Source organism: Penicillium malachiteum (genome assembly GCF_028827825.1).
Source record: "Penicillium malachiteum strain IBT 17515 chromosome Unknown utg000003l:1.0-4950554.0:1.0-4952489.0, whole genome shotgun sequence".
In the NCBI taxonomy this organism is placed as follows: Eukaryota; Fungi; Ascomycota; class Eurotiomycetes; order Eurotiales; family Aspergillaceae; genus Penicillium; species Penicillium malachiteum.
The window spans coordinates 3,591,513-3,610,665 of NW_026643096.1; the positions used below are offsets into that span (position 1 = coordinate 3,591,513).

A 19,153-nucleotide genomic window follows, 5' to 3' on the forward strand; every position below is an offset into this window, starting at 1 on the left:
TAGATGCATGAAAGTGGAGATTTATGGAGCTTGCCTCGGCCTCGAGACGCATTATCTGATCATGAGCAAGCATAATCCGGCTTTCGGCAAGCATGAGCTGGGACTCAATATTGGTCATAGGTGGGGGCACGGCCGTCACTGGCACATTTTTTGGTAGAGTCAAAAATTTGGTCACGACATTGAAGATTGTCGTTGTGCTAACCCATTATTGTTCAAATTTTAGTTTCCCTATGTAAGTCATAGTTGTGTTTGCGGATTCATCACTCACGCAATTGAGGAGCAGTTCACTATCGGACTTTGTGAGCTAGCCACTATCATTGTTGTAAAATCAGCCGTAACTAGACTCGCAAGCATTGGTAAGGCGATGGAAAGAAGAGCTATCATTCTGATGAAACTTCGGGGTCTTATTGCGCTATGTGTGATCCGCTATATGCCTTTGTGGACAAAATTGACGATGAATGTAAAAATGGTAATGGTTATGGGATAGTTTTCTGTCAGCCTAGCTGAGAGACGTTTGATAGTATTCGGATATGCCATTCAGGTGTCGGAACAGACGGCGAAGAGAAGAGGTTGCTAAAGATCGATACGTCTAGACGTACTTCATATGTTGCGCTTCATGCAAGCGCAGAGAGTCTTATTTTGAATTCATCTCATTAAACCCTGCATAGAGATTTCCGTAGATTCAGTTTCGGAGAAAGACGGGTTGTGGTTCAGTGTTTACGATAAACCTGACGCTCAAGACACTAATTATGAAAATTTCTCTATCTCAAATTAGAGGGCACCTCGAGCTATTTATCCAACTTCCAATATTTTTGTAGTAAACATAAACTTTAGGTAGCCAGATAAGAAATGTAGTTTCAAATGTTCTAACTTTATATTTACTTCCTTAGAAACTACATTTTTGGTCACATAATTGAGCTTGAATGTCTTTACTCCTAATTAAGCGCCTCTGAAAGGATACCCAAAAGGATGTTTCGGTCAGTCATCTTCAAAATGAAACTTTACTAGTATTGACTCCTAGAGTGAAACTTGAGATATCGTTTCGGATCTTGCATTCAAATTTTCATTTTCCACCCTCCCGAATAAGCAACATGGCATTTGTCCGAGGTCTTCAAGTTGGTTCTTTTTTGCTTACTCTCTTGCTTATCAGTATCATTCAACTATCGATATCAATCAGAAATCCCCATAAATAGGTTTCAAATGCTATCAATATCCATGCATTTGCTCCAAAACCTTGGAAATTCACTCACTGAAATTTCAGGCATATGTTGACTCAAGGGCGCAAGTACTGAATGACACTGGAAAGACTTATAAATTCAAGACTTCCTCAAAGTCTCTTATATGTACCAACTTGAATGCTGGACCAAATGATGTTCCACCGATCCTTGTGATTCTCAAGACAGGTTTCAGATGTAAAGACATGTCCCAGAAATGATCAGGTTCAAGACCTCCCTATTAGTCTTACTACGAGACTCACTTGAAGTCAAACAGAAACTAAGCCACAAAGAACGTGGATGTCTTCCAATCAGGATCATTGATATGGCCGCCAAGTAACGGCCTTTCATCGATTTATATATTGAGCAAACGGCATTTCGGACCCGGCTGTCCCGTGGCACTTTGGAATCATAACACATGTACATTTTTGAAAACGATTGCCTTGGCTGGCGCTGGGATACAAATTGAGAGATCTCGGGATCTAGATGACTTGCTGCTTTTGAGACTCAAATCATTTCATCTCAGTCTGACTGGTTCGATTTGAAATAGAGATCAAGATCTACCAACGAAGACACAAGAAGAGCCAAAGAGACTTAATATCCGTGAACACCCTCGCAAATGATCGGTGAGCACGTATACTATCTATAATTGTACATCTAGATGAAGTACCACATGTGCAGAGAATCAAGTCTGTCTCAACGTCATAATTTCTATCTTCCGGGGTATTCCACCAGGCGGCCGGAGAGGAAGAGAGAGACTCGAAAAACTGCGCAGCCAGAGTAGCCAAACCTTCGAAGGGGTCTACACATCAATGCGAATCTTGTAGTGTTGTTTTGAACAATCTTTAATATTTGTGCCAAATCAATCGGGACCCTGGTTAAAGCTCATGCCTTGAGCAGATGCCACCCAAGTATTCCAATCCACATCGCCGCTGTCTAGTTCCATATCAATATCAATTGGGTCCATGAGCGGGTTCTGAAAAGTATCGTCCGACCATAACCACGGGATGATGTTCGATTGGAAGTCCATATCTGACTGATGTAGATCAGTATCACTCTGCGCAGGTGTTGTAGTTTGCTGCGTCATGTGATGCTCATCTGCCGGGTTTTGTTCTAACGCGGGCTGATGAGGGACCGAATACGATCCTGCCACTGGGTTATTAATTAGAACGAAAGGTGCCTCCGAGCCGGCGTCTGTAGCATAATGGAGAGCTCCACCTGTATGTGATATATGCCCATCTGCATCGTGACGAGATACATCTCGGGGCATCGATATGAGTCGACGCCATCTTTCCAGAAAGACGATTGCTGCGCTTTGTTGCGTTTGGAATGACCCGGGACTTGAGGGTTCTGGGATCGCGTTATGCTGCTTCTCTAATTCTGCCACAGCATCGGCATCAGCCCGCAGTCGGAGAATCTCCGATTCACGATGCTGCTGGGCCTTTAGTCGTAGTTTCCGAAGAGGAATCCAAACGCGAAGATTTTTGTTCATGTGCGATTGGGTCGGAATGAGCCAGATGCTGTGAAGGGCTACCCATGCCCGCTCCACGATGGGCGAAAACGGCCGGCGAGTGATCTCAATGAGGAGGTACACAATAGCGTACCAGTGAGTGTATGTTTGGAAAGCCCAGCGCCATTGACGACATCCCTCTTCGGAATTTAGAGCGTGGTTGTATTCGGCGATTTCTATTGCTGCAACGAGGAGCTTGTTCCTCATTTCTTCGGAGATTCTTTCTGTCGCAGAAGAGAAAAGCACAGGGGAAAATGTAATAAGGGTCATTTTTGCCATTACTAGTCGAGTGACGGCAGTAGATACCCAATGTAAGATATTTGGCTCCGACTCTGAGAATTGAAGGAACCCATCTTGGAGACGCTGATACATCTCATCCAAAAATCCACTTTGCTCTTCCATCGTTGTCGTCTTGGAGACTCGAGCCATCATTTTCTTTGAGAGATCAGAAATTGCCAAATTCACTCGTGGGAAGGACATGTCTGTAAGTCCATCGCGCTCCACAGGTGTCTCAGTAGAATCTGGACTTATGTCTTCATTGTTTATATTGAGGGGCATTTTGGTATCGAAGCTGCCCAGTATTATGGTAAAGTCTGATCCTTGATCTTCTGATGTCCTCACATCCAAAGCAATCAAGGACCACCACACTCTTCTGCGCATCTCGATTTCAAAGGGGGTCAGATACCCAAAATGCGAGCCGTCTCGCTGGAGCCCAAGTGCAATCGCCATACGGATGGCAATTCCTGTCATCATCCATACGTATCTGGGACTGTCGTGTCGTCGGGCAAGCAAGAGAAATATTGCAAGAGACTGCACCAGCGCTAGATCTGGTGTGTTGAGAAAATCAGCGTTCGCCAAGGCGTGCTCCAAGCCAAGTCGATACTTGAGATTCAAGTCTGTTTTTGCCACACCGAAGTTGATCATGACATCGTCCTCTTCCATAGAGGTGACAGCAGCATAATATATGGAAAACATCAAGGCTTCATTGGCAGGCGTGAGCTTTGACAGGTCACCACGCAAATCGCGCATCATCTTGTCTATTGTGGGAATATGAACAGTCTGGGCGATTATGTTCACATTTTCTGAGAAGACATTGATAAGAAAGGGGATCTGTGATGGAAGTGGGTGAAATTCTCGAATATCCGGGGAGAGGGGTTCAAATTATGTCGAAAAAGGAATGCGTGTCGATCAGATGGTGTTCGTCCAAGCTCCTGTGTGGATGGGGTCTTGTAGGATAGCTCATCATCTGAAGACTCATCATTTGCCGCGGCAATATTACTCGTCTCCATCTTCAGGTCATCGAGCTGCGGATATGTAAGATTCATATTCTTTGACATATTTCATTGCAAACCTACCTCGTCGTTGACCCATGACCAGAAAGCACTACCGACGTAACAGCTTTTCTTAGCATCATTCAGTACCAGCCTTCCAAATTTATCATGCACGTTGTCTGATGAACCGGTGCCACTATTTTCTTGATAGCTGGGATCCCGGCTATGGGAGGAGTTCTCTGGTGAATTTGATGAAGCAGCCGGTGACTTAGCCGCCGCATAGGCTTGCTCCAGTTGTTCAGTCAACTCTTTGACCAAACTCTCCAGATGGTGAAGTCTGTCCATAACTTCCCCTGTGACAGGGCGCTCAGCGCGCTCAAGACGGCGAGCCCATCTTGGCGGCCGGTCTCCGGACGGATAAATGCACGCGATATTTGCGCGACGGCAATTTGAACATGGCGATAATTTATCGCATCGAACTTTCCGACTCCTACAAATGACACAGCTCCGAGGTTTTGGCGGGCGCGGTGTGGCTGTATGTGCCTTATCTTGACTCAGCGAGCTCGCGCGTTTCTCGGCCTCTGGGACCGAGGGGTCCGCCGCGCCCCTTGGTGTTGCCATGTGTGATTGCGACATCTCGACCTCAACACTGTTACTGTCCCGAGGTCTTTGGCTGACCACCAGAGATAGGAGCAATCCAGATGAATGTTAAGTGTGTTTTCCCACGATACTCATTTTCTGAAGTGCCTGAGTGTGGTTCCCAAACTCCCAACACCGTTGTGAGTCTGACATCCTCTGCAATCGGCGGGTAGTGGGTCTCGGCCTTTCTTCGCGCAAGAAGCTTTCAAGGCTTGGATTGGTGACATCTTATTGGACACGAGAAAAGAGCGAGGTCATCTCACCCAAAGTTATACTATTCGGACTGCACTCGGTGCATGATGGCGCAAAGGATGACAGGAATGCATATAAAAACAGTTTAACCCCGCCATGAATAGTACATTCTCAGACTTGGCAACAATCACAAGCATTCCAGACACCCACAGCAACTTATCTGTACTCCAAGAAGCAACCTGAACGACAATCCTACGACAATCCTCCAACATGAGCGCTAGTCCCAACATCAAGACTGTGGCTTTCTTTGGTGGCACTGTTGGTTGCGGTCTTTCCGCGCTCAGGCACACCCTTGCCGCTGGTCACAAATGTATCGCTCTATGCCGCAACCCAGCAAAGCTCGAGGCCCTCATCTCTGTTGAATCAACACCCAATCTCAAAATCATCCAAGGCAACGCCCATGACATCGATGCAGTCACCAAATGCATCCAGACCGACGATAACAAACTGGTCGATATGATCGTTTCAACTATCGGTAGTCGACCTAAGGGCGGCCTAGCTCCTGAGGATCCACAATGCTGCAGAAAAGCCGCCACAGTTATGGTCGAAGCTATCACGAACCTGCGAAATGCTGGCGCCACTGGGATCCCGCACATTGTTGCATTCAGCACGACGGGACTGTCGAAGTTCGGTCGCGATTATCCCTTGCTGCTGTTCCCGATCTATGGGTGGCTTCTTAAAGCTGCACATGAGGATAAGGAGATTATGGAGAATCGGTTTATCGAAAGTGGTCAGCCGTTCACCATTGTTCGTGCCAGTCTGTTGAATGATGGCGCTACTGAGAAGAAGGTTCGTGTTGGAATTGAAGATCCCAAGACTGGGCGAGAATCGTTGAATATTGGGTACTTTATTTCAAGGGAAGATGCCGGAAAATGGACTGCTGAAAATTTGGTCTTCAAGGAGGACCCGAAGTATTTGAACAAGATTGCAATGATTACTACCTGATGGTGCATTTGATTGAAGAGGCTTGCGATTCGGTATTATAAGCGTGTCCTGATTTATTGCTTGGTTTTCTGTTTAAAGCTTTTCTCGATGTTGGTATATGGCCGCCATTAACGTTTAGTTAATACAACTCTTCATCTTGTTAGATTGCATAAAATCTTCCTTCCATGATTAATATAGAGTAACACGAATTCACGGTAATAGTCTGAATTCTCGAGCTTGAAACTTTTCATATAGGTGCGGTAGTTATACTGATATTTATGCCTCAGGCACCAGTCTAAACCCGATATAGTAACGATCTGGTCATTCTCAACTCCATCATCCGAGCGGACCTTCATAATTTCGGTCTCCCCATTCACATCATGTCCTTAAAAATGGCCGGACTATTCAGCCGCACCACTCGAGTGGCGATTGAGTCCATTCCCTCAAATCGCATTCTCCCTTCTCTCCGAATCTCCCACCCGCAATACCGCGCCTACACCCAAGCGCAACGGCCCCGATGCACCGCGAACATCCAGACCATGCTTTCTGCCCGGAATGGCAATAACTTCTCAACAAGTGCCTTCCGGGCTAAGGCCAAGACTATGGGTCAGCTCCGTCAGCGGAACTCTACCGGTCCGTTTTCATGGAAGGCGGCGCTGCTGTTCGTTCTCACGGGTGCGGGTATGATGATTTATTTCCGTGTTGAAAAGGCGCGTCTGGAGCGCAAGCGTATTGCGGAGATGAGCAAGGGTGTTGGAAAGCCTAAGGTTGGAGGTCCGTTTGTGTTAAAGGATCTTGATGGGAAGGAGTTTACGGCGGAGGATCTGAAGGGGAAATACAGCTTTGTGAGTTTGGGTGGAATTGAGATTTTGAGATCTACATGATTGGCTTTCGCGAATAGCCGCTGATTTTTTTCTTTGCGCTAGGTCTACTTCGGTTTCACTCACTGCCCGGATATTTGCCCCGACGAGCTGGACAAGATGGCTGAGATCATTGACAAGGTCAAGGAAGCTACCAAGGACGATAAGGTCTTCCTGCCCGTCTTCATCACCTGCGATCCCGTCCGTGATACCCCCGATGTTCTGCGCGCCTACCTCCAGGAGTTCCACCCTGGCATTGTTGGCTTGACTGGTACCTACGAGCAGGTTAAGCACGTCTGCAAGCAATACCGTGTATACTTCAGCACACCGAGGGATGTTAAGGCTGGCGAGGACTACTTGGTTGATCACAGTATTTACTTCTATCTGATGGGTAAGACTAGCACTTCATTCAAAACGAGGAATTGATAAAAGCTAACCGGTCTATTAGATCCCGATAACGATTTCGTCGAGTGTATTGGCCGACAGGATACCCCGGAATCCGCAGCCAAGGTGATCCTGGAGCACATCAACGATTGGAAGCGCGAGGGACGACCAATGAAGACCGAGTAATGGTATTGAGGTGTACGAATCGCAAAACAAATGTACTATATCACTGTCAATCTAAATACCCTGCTCAACTTCCAAGCGATGCACCCACAAGTAATGTACAAAACGAATCTATAAGGCTTCATTCGATCTTTAGCTTTTACCCAAAAGCACCCAACAGGCACATTTGAAATACGAACAAGAATCACCGCACTTCTAGCCACCCATCAGGAATCCTCTTGAACCAACTTTCCCTCCGCATCCCGATCAGCATTGGCCCTCCACTCCATTCCCCCATCAAGAAACTCCTCTCGTTTCCAAATCTCTGCTTTCTCCTTGCAAGCCTCTAGAACCTCCTCCCCGGCCCTCCAAGCCGCACCCCGATGTCCCGCACTAACCGCAATAGCAATGGATGCCTCCCCGATAGGAACGATACCCATTCTATGTGAAATGCTTACACCCTTTAGATTATGTGTCTTGATAGCTTCTTCGGCGATCGCAGTGAGCGTTTTCAGCGCTAGAGGTGGGTAGCATGTATAGCTGAGCTGAGAGACAGCGCGACCCTCGAAAGTATCTCGTGTTGTACCGAGGAAAAGCACATTTGCGCCTGCTTCTGGGGAAGAGGTTTGTGCTAGAGAGGTGTTTGCGTCGAGGGGAGAGTAGGTGAGTGTTAGGTGGATATTTTGTGTTGGGTCGTGGAGGGCGCGGGGATAAGTTTTTGGGTCCAGGTGAGCTGGAAGGGAGGATTGTTCGGTTGTCATTGTGGATGCATGGATGAGTATATCGGATGAGTGTTTGGTGGATATTTGACAAGCGTGATTTGGCTGTGTTTGTGAGGTGACTGAGTTCTTTCAGGCTTTCCGTCTGGAATTGATGTGAAGCTTATCGGGTGCGGGGAACCGGTGGATAATTGACTTCCGATACTGGCGGGGAGCACCGGTATATCATATAGGTAGTATGTCTCCTTTACTACTCGGGCGTCTGTGATTTGTTTCTTCTACCACCACCGCCTGGCATACTAAACAGAGGGGTAGGAAACGTAGGATACATTTAGCCTATATCTTATCCGAGTCTCTAGGTCTACCAGTTGCCTAGTATATCCAACTATATACCTGTGTCGCTAGCCTTCCTTCCCTTCCAAGTACTAGTAACCCCGTAAGTACTTACATACAAAGAGGTGTACTACACATGTTAGTAGTTCAGGGCAGTCATCTCTAGATGCATGCCACCTGGGCAGTGTTAACAACTCGGACTGAGCCTGGTACTTGAGTATGAGAACATCCCTGTCGGAGAGGATGTGCAGACACCTGGCCAAGCACTCGTGCGCTGAGGACATACCTTTCCCAACATTTTTAAAATTTTCACTGCTGCACTGGCAGTGCCACGAGGACTATATAATCACATTAAGCGGGAAACTTGAAATGACACGCTTTGTACCTATGTTGGTACAACTGGTGTTGCGAGATTTACGTAGGTTGACTGCCACCTGGTGCCGCACCTGTTGTCCGCTTCAGCACCCTGGCCATTTTGGACCGAGATTTTTCAATCAGCGTACTCCCTGATTAAAATGAAACCTCAACCACCTCCGATGGATTCAAGTCCATCCCAAATGGTCACTTGCGGGGTTAATATATATGGACCCTGGCCGCTTTAACTTGAAAGCGTCGGACTTTGGAATTATCCTGTATTGTCAGCCACTCCTAAGTGCTACAATCACACCCATTTGGGTCTGTATTTGATAAAGGCATTTGGGATATTCCAGTGCCGCTGGAGGCCCGATCTGCATAACCATTGCGCTGCTAGCTAGGTCGCATCAGGGTAAAAAATATCATCATCATCATTATCATCATCATCACCTCGTGTCCGTTCGCAGCCCCCCACAGTAGCGGTGTCCAATCTGCTACCAACACGTTATGGAAACAATCGAAGTTCAAGCTTAGTTGACTCTGCCTTTTTTGCCTTTTATGCGCAAAATAACTTCTTTGCTCTGAAAAATAAGATGGTTTGTTTGAACCGCTGGGTTGCTCATCATCATCAACCTCGTCAATCTTGCGCTTTCGCTGTGAACGATCAAACCATACATTGCAAAGAGAGCTTGTGATAATCTGAGTTAGCCTTGTATCTGTTGAGCTTAAATTCGTGATTGAATAATCTCACACTTACCATCTTGTCCCACCACCAGACATCGAGACAACCTGGTCAGACCGACATCCAGGCATGGGGCAAGCCTCACCAGTGGGATTTCGTTGCTTAACTATGACGGCCATAGTTATGGCTGTCCCAGGTAACAGTTGATCACCAGAAGAAAGAACTGTTTTTGTATTCTTTGTCTTGAATATCTCGTATTCACCCGCTTGAACCTCATCAGATCCTGGGCCCTCTTGAAATCGATGTTTGATGATAGCATTGAGAAGTTCAAAGTCGTATTCAGAAGGTACTGGAAATTTAAGACCAAGGGCATCTTCTACCACAAAAGGGGCTTGAAAGAAAGTCCATCTTGGGTCTATCGGAGCCAAAGAACTTTTTATTTCCAGCACAATAGAATACCTTTGTTGAGTCGTAACACTGTCAATAACACCTTCGATTAGTTCCTGCTGCTGCCGACCGAAGACAATGATGGAATTGACCACTACTTACCACACCTTTGTAACCATTTCACTCAAGGATCTCCAAGACGCTTTCAGTTCTCCATTCACCATCTGGAAAAGCTTTCTTGTCATTGAGTTCACTTTTTGCACTACCAGAAGCTGAGCGGAGCCGCTCTCACTGATTTGTTCCAGAAACCCTCGATTATCTTCAAGCCGCCTTTCAATACCTTGCTGGGCTGCTTCAGCTTGATCAGATACGAGATTTATCTTTTCCAACCCATACTCAGCTAAGAGCATATTGATTGTTGCGATATGCACACTCATGTAACTCTGAAGTTTCTGTATCTCGTCCTTCTGTCCAAAGGCCCACCGGACTTTATCCAGCGTCCCCTTGATCGCATTCGTGTCATTCTTCGCCCAGTCATTCTTCGCCCATACATCAAGCGATTGGTTGTATCTTTGTATTTTGCCGAGGAATTGTTCCAGTGGACGACGACAGCTCAGAGCTGCATACTTAATCGAATCAAGACTAGATGAGGATCCCGCCTTGGATTGTAGCTTGTCAAGATGCTGAAGGGCATAGTGAAATGACTCAAGCTCCCGGATAAGGTCTTGGTATTCAGTCTTTGCGCCGCCAGACTCTTTCAGGCTGGCCACTATGTTGACAGTTAACTGGCCGACCGTCAAAAAGTCGCCAACCGAAACCCCGAAGGACATCTTGAGCACACGTTATTTTCAACTACGCTCAGAAACTTTTGCCAGATTGAAAGACTTCTGGTTTACAAAGGTCTCAGCCAGGCCATGAAAATTCCTGAAATCTCTTGTCAGCTTCATATTTTGACTTTGGGTTAATTCAGGCTCTGACGTGTCAGGCTCAGGCTGTCAGCCGCACACATCATATCACCTGATCTGAGAATGGACTATTTATAGTGTACTAGGTGATTTTGGCCTTAGCAACATGAAAATTTGAACTGTCGGACCCTACCCTCGATGCGCTTATGGTTCTGGAGTATCCACATGTGCATAATAGTATGGGTAACAGATTCAGATATGGCATCCGCCCGTGGATCTTGGTATGGCTAGTACTTAACCTTGAACTGGGTCTGGTCTCAGACTTTTACCGAATAATATATCTACTAGTAGGACTCGAGAGCTTCATAACTCCACATGCAACTTGAAGTTCAACTCCAATCAGGCGGGTGGATCTTTGGAAGCTTTATGCTATTTTTAAAAGGCCAAGAACTCTATTTTCGACTCACGCCTAGTACCCAGGCTCACATCTTTTTCTTCTGAATTGCTAGATGCTAGGAGAAACAAACGGAAAATGCATTTCACAGGCTTTTGTGCAAGCTCCAGGTGTATCCATAGTAGTACTATTTTGATGAAATAATTTCCAACGGGTTATAGTCGGGAACCTCATTCCAAGGTTTCAAGGTTCTCAACCTTGGAAGGTTTTTACTGTCGCTGGGTAAATAAACTTCAGTCTCCTATCATGTAATTACATTAGTTTGTGGATTGGATTTTGAATACTATAAGACAACTTCCCACAACTGTAAATACGATTTTTTTTTCAATAATCAAAATGTGCAACGTTCCAAGGTTCAATTATCATCTGTGGACCATGACCAAATAAGACAAGACACAAGACACAACAAGACACAACAAGACACAACAAGACACAACAAGACACAACACAACATTTGAAGATATAAGACAAGATATAAGATAAGACATAAGACAGTCATTTCCTCCTAGCATGTCTATCTCTGTATCTGTACAAGTTGTCTTCCATAACGAGTCTCATAGTAATATTGACCCTGTGAATCTTGGCGAAGGTCAACAAATTTTGCTGCTCCCTGGCTAGAACTGATATAATAGTGACCAGAATCAAAATCTCTCCAAGCCGGGACAAAAGAAGAGACGTTCCGTCGACTTTCACGCCCTATATTGAGATTCTGAGTCCTCTCTGATATTTCACGTATTTCTTGCTCATTTCTCCCATCCCTTCTGGTCCGTCTACTTTCCACTGGTCGTGATGAACCTTGCTGATATGAATCTTCAAGTTCGCGATCATGTACGGCTCGGGACTGAGACCGTGTGGTAGGTTGCCTCCCAGTTTCACCCTCTCTTCTATCCTGGCCCGACGCAAGGCTACCAGTGGGGGTCCTAGTTGCTAATGGGCGCCTAGAAGAGGAAGAAGACGAAGAGGGGGTTGGACGGGTATTCTATGGTTTTATATTGGACGAGCGGCCTTGGGCATCAGATGATGATATGCTGTCATCATCCGGGGAATAGTTATCAGCGTCGGTGTACCGACCACCAGGAAGGCCTACCCATTTTGACTCAGCCGTTTTATTTTCGTAAAAGTCATCTCCGTTCCTCATTTTCAAGCCAAGGAAAAGGAAACATTGTCGGAGAGTGACTGGATCCACTTGGTCGCGTTTAATGACGCTTGAATACCACAATGCAATTATGCTAGGTTCCTTGGGATGTGGAGCCTGCTTCAAGAAAATAGTTTGTGAGTATGTAGTCAGGAACCCAAATTTTCTCTTGCTGCAGTACATGTATCTCGCGATTTGGCCTAATCATATCGGTTGCAATAGCCCGTCAAGTTAGCAAGTATAATTAAGAAAACCCAAGATCTAAATCCTGGAATTGGCACTGGGAGTCTAGGAAAATTCAAGTAGTGCTGTTGACGAAGAATTCTTGACATATCAAGATAGTTTCTAAAGTCCTCCTCATTCCCCTGCATTGTATCCTTCAGGTCATGCATTCAAGGAGTTTCCACCTCTCCCACGACTCGTAAGAGATCGTGATCATCAACCATCGCAATATCGGGTATTTCCCAGGCATTGAGCCGCGGCGACATATTTTGTAGTCTCCAACCCATACAGGAATTCCCAAAGTATGAAAGACAGATCTCATGACATGGTCGACATTCTGCCCGAAGCGACCGGTCACACTGATCTCATCTCCGCAGCGCCATTGTTCGAAACAAGTATGGGATGGAACGACATCTCGGTTGGGGGAAGATGCTAGGACAGCAGGAAAGCGGTTCCAGTCGATGCCATTAGATGCTTCTCTGACTTCATTCTGAAACCCCGTCCAGTGCACAAGATGTGATTTAAATTCTAATGCATGTGTAGAGCTCGATGTAGTCTTGGACTCTCCGACTTTGAGTCCAGGAATAGGAGAGTAGACCAGATCTCGAGCAGTCAGGTCCATAATTTGCTTTGAAGAACTTCAAGTTGAATGTCTGAGTTCAAGTTGCGAGAGGGAGAAATTCCTAGGGAGGATAAGACTTGCCCAGGTGAAAATGCTCTTAACACTGGCAGGTATATAGCAAGTTTGTTCCAAGATTGCAAGCGATTTAAGAAATTTAGGCCAGGGGAACTATAGGTACCTAGTAAGCCGCCCTCTTTTATATTCCAGTGATTCCAAAGGTCGCCACCTGAGCAGTGACCCTAATTTTCTATGCAGGCCCTCGTATTTACTATAACCACTGTGGCGTGCCCATGTGTATACATGTGTTTGATATAGCGCCAGGATCGTTATTCCAAAAAAAGAAAAGAAAAGAAAGCCGGACGGGTTGTTAATTGTAATTCTCATAACGCCAAACTTGGAAGGTCTAAGATTAGAAATTCAATGTTTGACCTCGGGAGAGCCAGACTTCAAGTTCACGCTACTACGCTACTAGTGTGTATGTAAACATGCCCAGGTGCCAGTGCCAGTGGGTACCATCCAGGTGCTTATAGGCTACATCCGCGTCGACATAAATTTCAAGTTAAACCGCTGGAATTGAGAGATGTAGAACGCAACATTGAACAGATATTAGCGCCAGTCCCTTTAGTTCCGACCAAACACAGCCTCAGAAGCTTTGCCCATTTCGGTTGATAATTATAGTACATGTATGATTGAAACAATGCACTGTAAATCACCTGGGCACTTCAATGTTACGCTGGGCAATTTGAACATTTGAAGCGCTTCCAACTTGAAGGTTGAAATAGACACAGCACTAAACGAGAGGTTTGAGGCTTTCCACTGGCATTTCATGTTTAAACTCTCTCAAATTAAAATTGTTCAAAGTTTCAGCCACATGTGAACACCTGGACTCCTGGAGGGGTTGTGTAGTCATTAACTCATTGTTAGAGCGTTTAACTGGTATTTTGTGGGCGGTTAGGTAGATTAGTAGGAGTCCGTAGGACCGTCGGAACACCCGCCTCTCACTGTCGGCAATGCCCCTCTTAGCCCCACTCAGATCCAAAGAGTCCCAATTTGTTCAAACATACGAATTCCAGTTTGAGTGAGCGGTTGTAATGATGTGATAGCACCTGGACAGGTACTTCGTACATTAGTAGCATTCTTATGGTTCGTCAATGAGGGAAATACAAGCGCCCGGAAAAACGATTCCCCTTGCTCATAGTGAACCTCCCAAGGTTCCAAGGTTGCAAGTTGCAACCCCACCCTTGCCAGATGTACATACCTTTTTTCATGAACACATGCAGCAAACAACTTATTCCAGAGCTCCCAAACAATTTTTGAATGTTAAAAGCTTTTAACCATCATCGGTCGGATATTCTTGATCACCATGCCATCTGAACCACTCGATTTCGATATCTGGTTCGAGGATGATGAATACATTGGCACGGAGGTCGGTTTTCCCTGCGGTTCGTTCTGGAAGTTGGAAACCAAAATACATGAGCACGCATATCAACATACTCAGTACGACTGGGAGAGAGAGTATACGCCTTACCTCAGAGGCGCGTGGAGTGTTCACTTCCTCTAAGGTATCTGGGGATGGCCCGTCCACTGCTATTATCAAAATTCGACTACAGTTGGTATCTCCTAGCTATGATGACATGATAATGTGAATTTTATTCCTGTTGAATATTCCTAATGGTAGCTATTAGAATTCCGTGGCTGAAAAGATCTAGAAAACGCCCTGAGACTCGTGCTAAGCAGAGTACCTCAGAAATTCCTCCAACCTTTGATTTAGAAGTCGAGGCTTTATACAAGTTAACAAAAGCCGGTTGCTGAAGCACCCCTGCTTTGCTTTCCTCCAAAAAAGATCAACAAACCTGGGAAGAGTTAGTTCCAGGAGGCTACAAGCTCTTTATTTTGATGGAGAAACTGCCAGGTTCTTCTGATGCAGCAGATTTATTCTTCACTTCGAAGCGGAGGGACTCTCGGCCTGAGCGGGATAATCTAAGGAAGGCCTTCAAGGCAGCTTGGCTATAAGTCTCTTTCTTCTCAATCTTATATTCCACCAGTCAGCCACCCCAAAAATCCCTATCACTTCGCTGATCTATGCATATTATTACAGAGAGACAGTTAGTTGTGGAGTTGTCCATTCAGATGACGCAATAAGAAACCTGATATGGGACAAAGAAAATAGCAAATGGTAAGCTTAATGCTGCGTTTACATATGTGTATTGGTGAAAGCTTATATTTGAATCCCCTGACAGTTACATCGTGGACTGGGAACGCTGGCGTTCTCCACGAGAAGGAAAGACTGTTTGGAAAGATCGTCTTTATATCAGGTTCAACCTCGCGCAAATAGGGCCCTCCTGGAACTATGATGACATGTCGGATTGGATTCTTTGAGAGTTTGGAGCTTCAATTCTGATTGTGCCCGAATTCTTGTTGATAGCATGCACCAACATCAATTGATGGCTTTCGTTTTAAATATTGGCAAAAGTCAAGTCTCTTGCCATGTTTATCTCGTGCCATGGCTAATGCAGCTAAGCACAGCAACGCAGGCAAGAATACTTAGGGGCCTTGAAGAAATATTAGATCAATTCAGTGGGCAATGCATGATTCACGGAGTTCAAATTCATCCACTACATCCATTTGAAATTCCTATCTTACAAGCTAGAGTAACTGTTAGTTGTTCTCGTTCAGTTCACCAACTCCAATGATGAATAACCTTCAAGTTCCAAGTGGCTCCGGGGATCAATTTGGTCTATTTTTCTGCTTTTTGATATTGAACCCTCATTTTTGGAACTTGAAGCTTTTTGCAGACCGGGTCCGGGGGCAGAATTATTGGGCAGAATACCAGGACTCGCTTCACCCATTTTACCTAGAAGAGGAGACCACTTCCTGCCACATCGTCTGAAGTGCATCTTGCCGTTTTTCCATTAACAAGTCCTCATGCCATGCGAAGCGCGGCACTGGATGTAGCAGTGAAATAGGGCAATGTATCTACTCAGCACTCCATATTTGAAGCGCTTGGACAGGAATCTCGGGCAAATAGACACTACAGCCATGTTCACATACTTAAGTACTCAGTCAGTAGTATGTACAGCCTGATGTAACTGGTGACATACCCCAGGTGCCCTCTTTACACATGCATGTACATAAGTACCTACAGGGTTCCCTACGGGGTTACCTGCATGATTACCTGGAAGGGAAGGCTAGCTGCTATATAGTTGGATATAGGTAACTGGTAACCATAGGGATGAGCTATAGGTTAATTCTGTGCCTCTGTTCTGCCAGGGAGGAAACTCGAAAAATTACTGCAACCCAAGTAGGAAAAGAGGTCTATATTCAGTTCCCGATTCTGTAGTATACGAACCGTGGGTGATGAATTATTAAGCTTTCACTGTTCCAACATCAGAACTTTGAAACGATTATTTGGTTCCCAATAGGGACTAGTACCCTCATATCTAGTAGGTACTATACCTTCCAAGGTTCGCAGATATGAAGTACTATTAGGTGGTCTTCCGCGAGGCCCTCCAGGCTATACTTCTTTTCTTTCCACCACTCCACACAATATCTACTGCTTCTGCCCAGGTGATTAACTTAACTTTCAAAGCTTCCCCCTCTGTAAATCTCACTTTGTGCGCCCACGATACGATCACGCCTTGTCCTGAAACCATCAACATGAATACCCTCGATCGACTCCCCCCTGAGTTTATATTATCAATAAATGACTTTCTCCCATTTATTGATCTGACTTGCTTTTCATTATACAGTACGATCACCGTCTGTTTGAGCTATCTCGGAGGCAGCTCATGCGGCTGAAGACTTCCTCAACAGATGATAAATTCTCTATCCTAACGCGTTTGGAGAGAGATATTCCAGAATACTTTGCTTGTGACATGTGCAGAATTCTTCACTATTATGATGGATCTGAATGGTTTGGACCTATCGGGGGGATTCATCGCAGAGTTCGCCAATCTCCGCTTACGTGTCCCAGAAGTTATCATTGGGAGTTCCGGTCACCAATGAGAACTCATGGGTTCTCGTCCCGGAGCTATGTGCCGAGCTCTATCACCTTTCTTCAACTCAAACTTGCGATGAGAAGGTTTCACTGTGGTCCAACAGCTGGAATCAGTACTGGTTCTCTGTCGTATACACAAGTGCGCCACTTTCCTCAAAAGTCAGGGCCAGATATAATGACATTATTTTCTCGGGAAGCACAAATACACCCTAGCCCCCCTGGCCTATATTTTTCGAATGCAGGATATACTACTTCTCAGAACACGAGATGATTTGAATCCTGACCCAAGCAACACATTTTTCCGGCCCATACAATATTTTGAGCTATGTGCACATTTGCTTTTGGTCGATCGTCTCTTGCCTATAATGGACTCTATTGACAATGGAAGTAAATCCCCTGTTGGTCTGGCCTTTACATGTAAGATCTGTAATACTGAGTCATACATCGAGGGCCAGGCTGCTGAAAACTGTTCCTCAATTACCATTGTCATGACAAGATGGGTTAACCTAGGGCCTGGTCTTACTCAAGATGATACATTATGGAGGGCTCATAGTAGTATCAAATGGCTTTTTTTCGAGCGAGTTGAGCGTGTTCCAGATTATCCCTTTACAAATTCCCGATCATGCTTTGAAGATATGGTCTCTGAATCATTCAAGGAGTTGGAGTCTCGCAACCTCTCCTATGTGAAGGACAACCGATACAAAACATTCATGTCTCCTGTGCATGTTTCGGAGATTAGATGGCCTGACATGTGGTACACTGAGTTCAAAGAAAGGTCAAAAAGAAGGGGACTCAAGTCGCTGTCACTCTTACTACGCGAACTTTTTGAGAAAGCTCAAAGGGGGAAAAATTGAAAACAACATTGGAACTTGAACCAAAATTCGTCACTTCATGACTCCGAGTCGGTTTTAATCCTTTACTACCAAGAGTACAGGTGTGAGAAGATGCCACAGATGGCAATATAGATGATCAAGAGAACAAAGAGGATACCAGACAATATACTTTGTTTACAACCCCGGAGAAAAGGGGAAAATCTCACGTATGTCATGGTGCCGACATATGGATTCTCATTCTTACAAGTGAACCAGAGTTCTCCAACTTTCAGGCACTGATATGACCTTTTAATACATCGATTCAGTGTTTAACAATGGCTCCAGGGTGCTTATTTTCAATAGTAGCACCAATTCAATTATCTTCCTTCCAACTCACACCACTGGCAGGGACTTGTTCATATCGACGAATAACTACTAAACATGGTTTTCTCTGAGTTCTCCAAACTATTTTATCTTGAAGCTAATCAATCCGTTTCTCGATCCAATATAGACCAGACATCCAAAAAATTTTCAGGGAATCTATTTACGTACACTGGAACCCCGACATTTTGTCTCTGGCGACAGCAGTCAGGTACTTGATGGCCATTTAGACCATCTCAGAATCAAGCACTAGGATGAAGCTGGCAAAGGCACAAGGCATACCGGCCGCGTAGCTCTGTTGGCTTTGGGTATGAAGCTCCTATCCCAGCCAGGGTGTGCCTCCACTGTCCAGCTGTCGTGGCCCTGGGGGCCTTCTGTGACTTTTGAAGGGCCTCGGTGACGAAGCAGTCATCGGTGTTCGCAGACAGGGATTTGAAAAGAGCTATGCTTATCGTAAGGCTGGGCGCAATGAGTTACGGTAGAAAGCAATATACTGGCCATGTACCACTGTACCAGGGGCAAGAGCTTACTTGAGCGTTGAGGGACCGTAGCTAACAGTTTAAAAAAGAAAGCAATATCTCCAGGGCTCAAGTGCTAGTATTGGACCTGGTTTCTGAGGAATAAATGAATTTTCCTCCTAAGGTTCATAACGTTTAAAATAACGAAATGAAAGTGTAAAGAATATGATTGATTTTGTGGTTTCCCCACCACTGGCAAGCTGGGTGTTCTTAGGAATACCAATTGAAAAGTCAAAAAACCAAAAGCGGAAGATAATTGAGGGGTCCAAACTTGAAGTAAAGACTGCTCCCAAAGTGAAGGTTTGTAGGTTGCGCGCTTAGTATGTAGTTGCGGCCTGGGCATGGCTGTCGTGGCTCATGGCGGGATTTGGCTGCCGCCTTTCTCTTTGCATCTTCTTCCAAAAGCTGGAGCATTT

General features: G+C 45.4%; 8 protein-coding genes across 8 annotated transcripts; 3 read left to right on the forward strand and 5 right to left on the reverse strand.

The window, feature by feature from the left end:
* Positions 1–2,076: 2,076 nt before the first annotated feature.
* On the reverse strand, positions 2,077–4,631 carry N7483_007671 (uncharacterized protein; the record flags this gene model as incomplete). The annotated part of the gene is made up of 3 exons (XM_057091108.1): positions 2,077–3,834; positions 3,906–4,028; positions 4,080–4,631. 3 exons carry the CDS (start codon positions 4,629–4,631, stop codon positions 2,077–2,079), a joined length of 2,433 nt encoding a protein of 810 aa, XP_056945849.1.
* Positions 4,632–5,096: 465 nt separating this feature from the next.
* N7483_007672 (NAD(P)-dependent oxidoreductase) lies at positions 5,097–5,831 on the forward strand (the record flags this gene model as incomplete). The annotated part of the gene is made up of 1 exon (XM_057091109.1): positions 5,097–5,831. The coding sequence occupies one exon, from the start codon at positions 5,097–5,099 to the stop codon at positions 5,829–5,831; it is 735 nt and encodes a 244-aa protein (XP_056945850.1).
* Positions 5,832–6,190: 359 nt separating this feature from the next.
* Positions 6,191–7,240, forward strand: N7483_007673 (SCO family protein; the record flags this gene model as incomplete). The annotated part of the gene is made up of 3 exons (XM_057091110.1): positions 6,191–6,655; positions 6,737–7,061; positions 7,119–7,240. The coding sequence occupies 3 exons, from the start codon at positions 6,191–6,193 to the stop codon at positions 7,238–7,240; spliced, it is 912 nt and encodes a 303-aa protein (XP_056945851.1).
* Positions 7,241–7,443: 203 nt separating this feature from the next.
* N7483_007674 (molybdopterin synthase catalytic subunit) lies at positions 7,444–7,977 on the reverse strand (the record flags this gene model as incomplete). Its single annotated transcript, XM_057091111.1, has 1 exon — positions 7,444–7,977. The coding sequence occupies one exon, from the start codon at positions 7,975–7,977 to the stop codon at positions 7,444–7,446; it is 534 nt and encodes a 177-aa protein (XP_056945852.1).
* Positions 7,978–9,019: 1,042 nt separating this feature from the next.
* Positions 9,020–9,483, reverse strand: N7483_007675 (uncharacterized protein; the record flags this gene model as incomplete). Its single annotated transcript, XM_057091112.1, has 2 exons — positions 9,020–9,116; positions 9,380–9,483. The coding sequence occupies 2 exons, from the start codon at positions 9,481–9,483 to the stop codon at positions 9,020–9,022; spliced, it is 201 nt and encodes a 66-aa protein (XP_056945853.1).
* Positions 9,484–9,849: 366 nt separating this feature from the next.
* Positions 9,850–10,521, reverse strand: N7483_007676 (uncharacterized protein; the record flags this gene model as incomplete). Its single annotated transcript, XM_057091113.1, has 1 exon — positions 9,850–10,521. The coding sequence occupies one exon, from the start codon at positions 10,519–10,521 to the stop codon at positions 9,850–9,852; it is 672 nt and encodes a 223-aa protein (XP_056945854.1).
* Positions 10,522–12,564: 2,043 nt separating this feature from the next.
* N7483_007677 (uncharacterized protein) lies at positions 12,565–13,029 on the reverse strand (the record flags this gene model as incomplete). The annotated part of the gene is made up of 1 exon (XM_057091114.1): positions 12,565–13,029. The coding sequence occupies one exon, from the start codon at positions 13,027–13,029 to the stop codon at positions 12,565–12,567; it is 465 nt and encodes a 154-aa protein (XP_056945855.1).
* A 1,363-nt stretch (positions 13,030–14,392) lies between these two features.
* On the forward strand, positions 14,393–14,590 carry N7483_007678 (uncharacterized protein; the record flags this gene model as incomplete). The annotated part of the gene is made up of 1 exon (XM_057091115.1): positions 14,393–14,590. One exon carries the CDS (start codon positions 14,393–14,395, stop codon positions 14,588–14,590), a length of 198 nt encoding a protein of 65 aa, XP_056945856.1.
* Between the last annotated feature and the right edge of the window lie 4,563 nt (positions 14,591–19,153).